This window comes from Protopterus annectens, chromosome 3.part0 (assembly GCF_019279795.1).
Source record: "Protopterus annectens isolate FY-2018-M chromosome 3.part0, PAN1.0, whole genome shotgun sequence".
NCBI lineage: Eukaryota > Metazoa > Chordata > Ceratodontiformes > Protopteridae > Protopterus > Protopterus annectens.
The window spans coordinates 965,419,685-965,430,504 of record NC_056731.1 but is presented as its reverse complement, the minus strand read 5'-3'; the positions used below and the strand labels follow the sequence as shown (position 1 = coordinate 965,430,504).

General features: G+C 37.2%; 1 protein-coding gene across 4 annotated transcripts in view; it reads left to right on the top strand.

The window, feature by feature from the left end:
• CDH18 (cadherin 18) overlaps positions 1-10,820 on the top strand; it is a 3,071,238-nt gene that overhangs the window by 1,517,209 nt on the left and 1,543,209 nt on the right. For all 4 annotated transcript variants that reach the window (XM_044065283.1, XM_044065285.1, XM_044065286.1 and 1 more), the window contains one exon: positions 10,478-10,772. In XM_044065283.1, the coding sequence (XP_043921218.1) occupies positions 10,478-10,772 (295 nt within the window). The remainder of the gene's footprint in view (positions 1-10,477; positions 10,773-10,820) is intronic.

The window sequence follows — 10,820 nt, the reverse complement described above, 5'->3', positions numbered from 1 at the left end:
TAGAGCGGCGGGTTAGGTGAGTGTGCAATAGTGACGGACCTTAGGGTGGGTTTGGGTTAGGGTTGTAGATAGTTGTGTATGTATGGGTTAGTGTTGGTTTGTAAGGATTTTGGTGTGCTGGTGTTGTGTGTGTGGGTTTTGGATAGGGGATTTGTTTTGTTTGTTGTTATGATGTGTTGAGTGTATGAGGTGTCGTGTTTGTGAACTGTTGATTATGTGGTGTCGGTGAAGTCGTTTTCGCTCTTTTGGTGTTTCGATGTAGTCAGGTAGATCCATATATATATATATATATATATATATATATATAGTGGGTTCCTATTAGAATGATGAAAATGCATTTTGTTGGATGCGTTTTTGGCGACACATACCGAGCAAACAGGCAAAACAGCGAAGCGGCTGTTCAGTGAATTCTTTCCCTTGGAAAGAAGTCGCTTCACCACTTTGTTGCTTTGTTGTGCTGCAGTGTAGTGTGGTCCCTTGTCTAGTACAGCTTCAGAGCGTGAATGTGCAACAGTTAAGGACATTAGCGTTAGGGTGCGGGTTAAGGTAAGTGCATATGTATGAATGTGTTTACTGTTTTTTTTTTTTTATTTGCTTTAGATGTATGGTTGAGTTACATGTGTATGTGTTTTCAGCTGTTTACTTTTGTTTTGGGGAGTAGAATTAGGGTTAAGGTAAGTGTGTATGTGTTTGGAACTGTTTACGTAAATGTGTAAGTTACTTTAGGGTGCGGGTTAGTGTAAGTGCATATGTTTTAAAATGTTTACTTTTTTTTTTCGTTAGATGTATGGTTGGGTTACGTGTATATGTGTATTCAGTTGTTTATTGTTTTTTTTGGGGGGGGTACAGTAAGGGATAGGGTACATGTGTATGTGTTTGGAAGTGTTTAATGTTTTTTTTTTTTTTGGTTGGAACAGCGATTTCTTTCCCTAGGAAAGAAATCGCTCTTCTGTGGTTTTGACATTTTCAGCTTTTGCTGACATTAGGTTCATAGGTGGGTACTAGGCTGTCTGCCCAAGGGCATTTATAAGCCTAGCCGGAGTGTGTTGGCTTTCACTGCCCCATTGATTAATTAACTGATCCTCTGTCAAGCACAGCCAATGAAGTGATTCCAGGGGTTTATTTTCTGTTACCCATACACTCGTCAAGGTTTCTCTTGAAGAGTGTTAGTGAGGGGCTCTGCCTGATGTAATTTGGAATTTTGCTCCAAAGCATGGGTAGTCTCTGTGACAGGAATCTATCCCTCCGGCATGCTCTATTTATTGTTGTGGTGAGGTTTAGCTCACTAGAGCGCGTGGCTCGCAATGATTTGGATTTCTTTAGTTGGAACATTTCCATCAATTCTGAGTTGGACAAGGCTTTGTAAGTCAGGCAGAGATCACCTCTGAGTAAGCAATATGCCACTGAGTAAAGTTTTTTTCAGTTGGGGTGCATAGGACATATGTTTGAGGCCAGTAGTCCTCTTGGTGAGGCACTTTTTTGGTCTTTCCAGCTGTTGGAAGTGTCTTGTGAGGTACATCCCAAATGGGGCACTGTACTCTATGATGGGCCTAATGAGTGATGAGTAGAGGGGCAATATAACCTCTTTATTTATAGATGCAAACCCTTTAGTAATTAGATGGGCCACATGGAAGGATTTCCTAACTACTTTGGCAATATGATTGTCAAAGGAGAGATTACTACCTACCTGGGTCCCCAGATCTCTTATTACCTCTTCTGTATTAAGGAGGCTGCCACCTATGTGGTAATTTATGGGTGTTTTGTTTTTACCAAATGGGATGACTATGCATTTTTTGGCATTTAGTTTGAGGCCATGACTTTGACACCAGGTGTCCGTCTCAGTAAGGTCCTTTTGGAGTATGTCCATGTCAGCTGGAGAGTTAATTATGGCTCCCAGTTTGCAGTCATCGGAGAACTCGGTTAGCCATAGTCCTCCTGTGTTTGCCTGTACTTCTGAGAAGTATATGCTGAACAGTAGGGGTCTGAGCCTTGTGGGACACCACTTTTGACTGGTTTAGAGGTAGACCTGGAGTCCGCTATTCTTACCATGTGAGTTCTGTCTGTAAGCCAGTTGGCAACCCATCTCATGACGTAGGGGTTTATGTTCAGGCTGGTGAGTTTTACTGTAATACCCAAGTAGGGAATGGTGTCAAAAGCCTTGGTGAGATCAAGGTAGACTGTGTGAACCACCTTTCCCTTGTCTATGGTCTTGGTGACTGTCTCGAAGAAGTCAACCAGGTTTAGTAGGCATGATCTGCCCTTAACAAAGCCGAACTGGGTTGGGTCAAGTGTTTGGAGGTTTCCAATGTCTTTGTTAATGAGTTCCATGATGTTGCGCTCCATAGCCTTGCACACTAAGCTAGTCAGGCTTATGAGGTGATAGTTACCATGGTCAGTTGTGGCTCCTCATTTGTGGAGAGGAATAACCATTGCTGTGCACCATTCTATGGGCACATAGCCTGTGGAGAGGCTGAGGTTGAACAGTGTGTTTAGGTAGGGGGGTTAGTTTGTTCTGTAGTTCAGGCAAGATGCAGCCTGGGGTCCCACTGATGCTGTGTTTTTGGCTTTTGAAAGGGCTGTTTTCACCTGTGCGTCTGTGATTTTTGGGACACTACACTTTTTCGGTATTGTTGTGGGCCCTTTTGAAGGTGAGAGGGGGGGTGAGGTTTGCACTGAATCTATCTGCCAGGATGTTGGCAATATCAGTAGGTTCAGTTATATTTTGTGCTATTTTGCACTAGTTCAGTGCATATCTGCGAGTTGCCACATCGATTCTTAACATAGCTAAAGAAGGCCTTGTGGTTATCTTTTGAATCCTTGGTTATTTTTCTTTCGAAGTTAGTCTTGGATGATTTCATGAGGGACCTTAGTTTCTTACTGATATTGTTCAGGAATGTCTTTCCTTCTTGGGATTTGCTTTTTTTCTGAACTACTTTCCTTCTTCTATTGTATAACCTGTTTATTGCACTGGTCCACCAAACTGGTTTCCTTCTCTTAGAGGAGTGAGTCTTGATTTTGCTAGGGATGACATGATCCATTCATCCTTGTAGGTGCTCATAGAGTGCATTTGTAAAGGTTTCTGCATTTTGGGAAGTGTTATCCTTTAGAGTGGGGGCTGTGAAACTTACCACCTCTGTCTTAAGTAAGGTGAAGTTTGCTTTAGAAAAGTTTTTTACTGTGGTTTCCTTAGTTGGGGTGGTGGTGGGGTGTGGACATCCAGAGTGATTAGTTTATGTTATGATCTAACCAGGAATGGCATGACCTCTGGTGTGGAACACCTGTCGCCCATGTTGGTGATAGCCAGGTCCAATATTTTTTCACCTTTGCTAGGGGAGTTTACCAGCTGATCCAGGGTGTTTGAGTTGATGAAATCCAGGAAGCGCTGGGCCTGGGAATTTGTACTCAAGTAGTTTTCCCAGAGAATGGTAGGGTAATTGAAATTGCCCAATATCAGGGTGTTCAGTAGGACCTTCATGTTTTCCATTGTCTCCAAAAAGGTGGAGTGGTGTTCCTGGGTCATGGAGGGTGATATGTAGCAGGCCACAATTTGCATTGCAGATTTGCTCGATGTTAGTTACACATGGATAATCTCAGAGGTATCATGCTGCACCACTGACCTGGAGGTGTAGGTATCCTTGATGAATATGAATGCACCCCCTCCTTTTGGGTTTCGGTCCATGTTCTGTGGCCGAAATGTATGGTATGAGTTGTAGCCCAGTAGTGCTGGGGTGCTCTATGGAGCCTTGAACCAGGTTTCAGTTACTGTACAGATGTTGACATTCTCCATACTGAGGAGTGCTTTGAACATGTGCATTCTGAGATTTAAACTCCTGCCGTTGAGTAGCGTAACCCTCAGTTCTTTGTTAATTGTGCTATTTACAATGTGTCGATGAAACAGCGTTCGCTTTTTTCAGTGTTCAATGTTTCAGTATAGACTCATATATGGTTTACTGTCAGAAGACTGAAATTTATATGGTCGACAGTCATAGCGCAATAGTCATTACACCGAACATTCAAAATACTGAAAAAGAATGGCAAAGTTTAAATAGTCGAAAAACACCTGCAGCGCTGACAGTAGTCTTTTTGCAGGGGGTCAAGCCCCCCTCCACCCCCCAGGGGGAGGTATGCCCCCCACACCCTCTGCTACTTATATATTACATTTCTGAGATCGCATTACAGTGCTGACAAGGATATATCCTTGCCCTGTTGTCAACATTATGTTGACAGGTAATTTGCATGCACTTCCTGTTGACCAAATGAACCAGTTCATATTCATGTGTCAATAATATAGGTCAATCAAATGAATGTTAGATCATATGAAGTTCAACCATTTGATAGTAAACCTATATATATATATATATATATATATATATATATATATATATATATATATATATATATATATATATATATATATATATATATATATATATATATATATATATATATATATATATATATCTATCTACATATATATACATAGATATATATATATATATATAGATATATATATATATAGATATAGATATATATTTATGGATATACAGAAGTTAGTAGAAGCTGCAGTAGGCTGATATTAAAAACATTGATCTCAAATGGTCAAAAAACAATGATTGCCACCCTAATGCATATACTCCAAGGCACTACCCTGGATCATTCAAATTGCAAGGGTGCTACACTCTCTGTACCTACTATATGAGGGTATTACACTTCCCACACCCCATATGGTAATCATATATGCTAAGTCTAATCCCTGGGAAAGATGTACATAGCCCAACTTAAAGATATTGTCCATCTCACAAACCTGTCTCCAAATATGTGTCGACAAAACAGATAATGTTTAGGAGTTTTGATTAGTAAGAGTTTATATATATATATATATATATATATATGTTTATATATATATATATATATATATATATATATATATATATATATAGCTATATATATATATATATATATAGAGCTATATATATATATATACATATATATAGCTCTATATATATATATATATATATATATATATATATATATATATATATATATATATATATATATATATATATATATATATGTAAAATGTGTGTGTGTGTGTGTGTGTGTGTGTGTGTGTGTGTGTGTGTGTGTGTGTGTGTGTGTGTGTGTGTGTGTGTGTGTGTGTGTGTGTGTGTGCACGTGTGTGTGTGTGCGTGTGTGTGCACGTGTGAGTGTATGTATGTGTATACATGTGATGCATGGCAAATGGTCTATAGTTTAATAGATCTGTGCTGAGTCCACCCTTTTGCACTGGGACAATAAATGTTTTTTTTTTCCTATAGTGAGGGAACTTTATTCTCAGATATCTATTAATTTATCAGAACTGAACCTGGTTATGCAATAGTTTAAGCTGCTATTTTAAGATATTCCCCTTGTAGATTGTCAAGCACAGTTGTAGTAATCTTTCATTTTGTGAGGTATTTTTGGGGGGTATCTGTGGGAACTGCTTGGTAGTAGAAACATTGAAGGAGATTATTGGATTGAGTATGGACCTCAAAAGCTTGATTAAGTCCCTGCTCCATTCCTATTATCTTTCTTAATAGTATGCAGAGAATCCTCCGCTAAATGCTGGCCATTTTCAAGGAACAGGTGCATTAAACTAGTTAAATGAGACAGGACTTTGACACAATGAATAATTCTCCTTTAGAAAGATCCTGGCAGCTGCAGGTAAGAAGATGTGACTTAAGAAACTCACCACAAATATAGCGGCATGTGATGATAGTATAAATGATCAGACATCTGCATGTCTTGGGTCTGCACTCCACAGGCACAGCAATACATTAAATTCATCCTCGAAATGAATTTGTCATAACTGTGATATCAAATGCACTGTATATTGTCTTAATTACCCACCTCATAGCGAAATCTACAATGGAGGTATAGAAGGGATGTTAACACAAAGTTTCAGAGGTGTGTTTTCACAGATACATGTGTCTGTTTTAGTACCTGTAACTGAATACCTGTGTCTGTGCGTTTTTGTCACTTTGTATGTGTCTGTTTGATAGATAGCATGTGTGTGAATGTGTGCAGACATCTTTTATTGCTGTTCTCCTAAACTTTGCCATCATCTATCTCTGAGTAATGAATGAAAATGTTATCAAATCAAGCTTCTGTAAGAGTGTATGCCACGTACAAGAATTTACTTACATTTTTTTTGAGATTGTATGTGTATGTTTGCATTTGTTGCATCAGTGCCAAGATGCAGAATCGTGTTATTAATCTAGGCGGTAATCATATATCACTCACTATTCTTACGCTGAGTAATAAACTCTACTGATATAATAGCCTGGATTTATAATCAGAAAAATAACTACAGGCAGAATGTGACAAATCCTAAATTACTGCACTAAATAAATTCAACTAACTAAACCTATTGCTGATTTACAAGACTAATGTGTTCCAACATATCCATCATTATATGCCAAAGATGACATAAATAATTCCCAGTTTCATAAAAATTTTAAGTATTAACATAAAAAAGTCACATAAGAACTACACTAAAATACCATTCAAGAATAGATCCTTGATAAAAGCATACAGAATCAACATAAAGGCATAGTTAATGCACAAGTAACACAAGTAATGTAACTATCTCATCCTATTGAAATGAAGACGAAACAATAATAAAACATGGAATATGTTGATGTCTAAGTAATTTGATCATTGAAACAGATTACAAGCTAAGGGAACTTGATTTCATGATGAGTAGTGAATCACATGCCCCTACATACCTTTAATTTATATATATATATATATATATATATATATATATATATATATATATATATATTAGTTTTAATCTTTGTGCACTATTTATTCTCATCAGATTTAATAATTGCGTTTTCTATTTACTGAAAAGATCTTCATGAACATTGCATAGTTTTGAATGAATGAATTGTCATTTTTTAACATTCTTTTATTATTTGATTATCCCTTTTCTCCTACACTCTGCAAGTAATTTTGCTACTGTACTATTCTATACTTTTCTCCTACATGCTCCAGGTAATTTTTACCTTCACAAAAATTAGCTATCTGAATAGACACCATTTTAAATTTTGGTGAATAAACAGCTAAAACTCACAAGCTACTTATCATCCATCATACCTCTATTCATTCACAGCAACCCCCTCACATTTCTCTTAGCCCTAGTAGTACCTGAGATAAAATGGGACCACCAGAACATTCTTTCTTGGTCATGCATTCTCCAGCCTAGTTGGCAGTTATGCTAAATACATTTCATTCTCAGCTTCATTCCAGCTTTTTTCTTTTTTCTACTTAGGTAGCAGCAAGACAAAGTGATGACCCCTTTCTCCCCTTCCTCTTACTCCCCCCACACTTTTTTTTCAAACCTGGTGACATTAAGGCAAAGTTTAACCCTTAGAAAGTTTCTCATTTAGTCATAATTATCTGAAGTCTATGCAATAGCTAGGCTGTGTACTGCCTTCTCCCACGTGCACACACATTACAAACTGTCTTTTTAAATCTTGCAGACTGTGTCAGAGCTAAGTTAAACCCAACTTCCCGTAACCTTTACATCATCCCTATCTATACACATTTTTTTTCTTTTTCTATTCACTTCCAGCTCATATGTTATGTGTGATACTTTCCTTCCCCCTCACATTTATCCCAGCCCAGGAAATACATTGAGTTCATTTCAACCTATTATTTTTATATCTCTCCTCTCCACACAATACCAAACCATAAAATCATCAGTTTAGCACAAAGTTATGGACACTTCTTGGACTCCACAATTCAATATTTAGAGAGACACTGCCTCTATTACAGCATAACAGAAATACAAATAAACATGCTCAGGTCTACCATCTTCCTGAATGAATTTACTCCAAAGAGTTAACAGTTAAAGAAACACAGGCACAACATCCAAAGATAAATGTATACTTCTCCTTCAAAAATCAGCAAACTGCACCCAACATTCTTAAGAATGGCAGCAATATCCTTTACCAGACAACTCACCCACTTATTTTACCTTTCACTTATGACTAGTGCAGTAAACACACTCATTCCATTACCTAAGGTGACTCGAAAAAAAAATGTAAATATTGCAAGCCAATTATCAACCTATGACCACTGATAGAGGCATTTAAAAAAAGTATTATATAAGCAAGTACTGGATTATATAAATAACCATGACCTCCTCTGTTAGCAATATCCTAGGTTCTATAAAGCCTTAACTGCACTTCATTCCACCACCAGTACAATCTGTGGTAGCACGAATGAAGGCTTTCTTAAAACTAGCTTTTTTATAGATGTGACAGGAGCCTCTGCTACTGTTGACCTTGCATTACTTCTTAATGGATCAGAAAATTTAGCTTTGTATCCAATGCTATGCAATGTTTTAAGAGTTATCTTGAAAATACAATGCTTCAAGTCTAAACAAAAAACTTGCTGTCAGGCAAAGAGATCCTCAGTCTTGGTCTATCCCAGGGATCTGTATTAAGAGCATTTCTATTCTGTTTATAAATGGTGTTAAGTTATGACTTCTTTCAGCTCAACCTAAACCATACTGATGATCCCCTCCTTTCAAACCTCCAAGAAAACTATTCCTGACTTACAACAAGGGTCACAAGCCAATCTTTATAAACTTTGTAGCTGGACACTAACCAGCAGATTAATCATTAACCCAAAAAATGAAACATACCGGTGCTTGCCTCCCCCAGAAAATACCAAACCATATATGTATTTTAGATAACTTTTTTATTCCTCTAAGAATTCTTCCAGACCCTTCAATATCTTTTAGAGGGTACACAATATAGCTAGTAAAACACTGTCTCAGTTGAAACTGTGTTACAAAATGCTTCACCAGTTACCCCCTGATTTATGGCACTACCTTTCTAGAAATGTTGACATTACTGAGATTGACTCCTCCTCCTCCTACTGACCTTTTACTCCAGCACAAATGCAGAGAAATTACACATTTTACAGAACAATGTAAGCTACGTCTCATGGCTTCCTGCCATACATACATGCTAACATCTGTGAACTACTAAATGGTTAACTTACATAGCATATGCATAATGCTATTCAGTATATTAATATTTAAAATGATAATATTTAGTCAGCTTCCACCTACCCCCACCCCTGCTAAGGTCCTTACTGAGAACATTCATATGCCTTGGGAGGTAACCAGCAAGATGGGATTTCTTTGGTTTAACTACACTTTGGCACAAATATAGTGGACAGGGAATTTATCAAACCTGCCTCAGTAACCAGAAACTATCTTCCTGCTGAAATTACTACTGCAAAGGTTCTGTGACAACACTGACAGAAAATCTTCTAGAGAAGCGTTACTGCTCCTGTTTCAACGTAATTGCTAAACTTCATCTTATAAACTCAACTGGATATTTTTCTATAGGATTGAAAAACAGCTGCTGATCAGATACTTAAATTGTTCTATAAATATTGCAAATCATTAATACTATAAAGCAGTTTGCAATTTAAATTTGTTTATATCACTTTTATAGATATTTCCAAAGATGACTCTCCTAATATTAAATTGCTATGTAAAATACCACTTAGGTTCATAGATTAGTACTAGGCTAATTGCCCTTAGGAGCCATTTTAAACCTAGCCAATTACCCTATGTGAGAATCAAATCCTGCACCCTGTGTCTGTAAGGTAAACACCTTAACCATTATGCCAGCCTCCTACCATTCTTAACTAATCCGTGTTTGCTCCTCTGGAGGACAAGTCCTAGCTGAAATGGTTCATATAACCAGTCCCCTTAGCTGGTTACCAAACTGCAATCATTCAAGCAAGCAATCATTAAATCAATCAACAAACAAGATTTCTTGACTGTGTGTTTTATAAATTTCATTTCTTTGTGGTTGATTTATACAGATGTAGGTTCAGGATCATATGTGTCTTTTTGGTTTACTGTGTGTGTGTGTGTGTGTGTGTGTGTGTGTGTGTGTGTGTGTGTGTGTGTGTGTGTGTGTGTGTGTGTGTGTATACATGTTTGTGAGGTTTCTTTTTATCTGTATTAAAGTAAATTGGCTGAGTCATGATGATTAATGAAACATGCTGGTTGCCAGTAAATGCCTTGATGATCAGCTCCAGTGGTAATAAGCACAAATAGACTGCCTTTGACTCAGATAAATGTTTTTTTTTCTCACCCATTATATGTGTATGATTTTTTATGCCTGTGAATCTTTATATATGAATTTGGATGGTAGAGTAATTAGGAAACTGTATTCTGCCACAGATGGAATGCAAATTTTACCACAACACATGTTGTATCAGGTCTAAGACATAATGAATTACCAAGTTCCGTTTTCAATTTTATCATCCTTAATTATGTTAATAGTCACTGAAAAATGTTTTGTAGTATGACTCATTTGTAAACCTGTTGTCCTTAAGTCTAAATTATCATATTGCTATCTGAAGGTAATTTATTTTCTCAATTTTATATATATTTTTCCAGCTTCACTCTAATGCTGATAAAGGTGATGGATCAGTGAGATATATTATAACTGGAGAAGGAGCAGGTTCCATATTCATCATTGATGAGACAACGGGGGATATACATGCAACAGAAAGCCTAGACCGAGAACAGAAATCACATTATGTACTTCATGCTCAGGCCATTGACCTACGGACGAATAAGCCTCTTGAACCAGAATCTGAATTTATTATTAAAGTACAAGATATTAATGACAATGTCCCAAAGTTCACTGGTGGACCATATGTGGTGACAGTGCCAGAAATGTCAGCAGTTGGTAAGATGGCTATTGCTATTAAAATATTATAAAGAGGATATTTTTCAT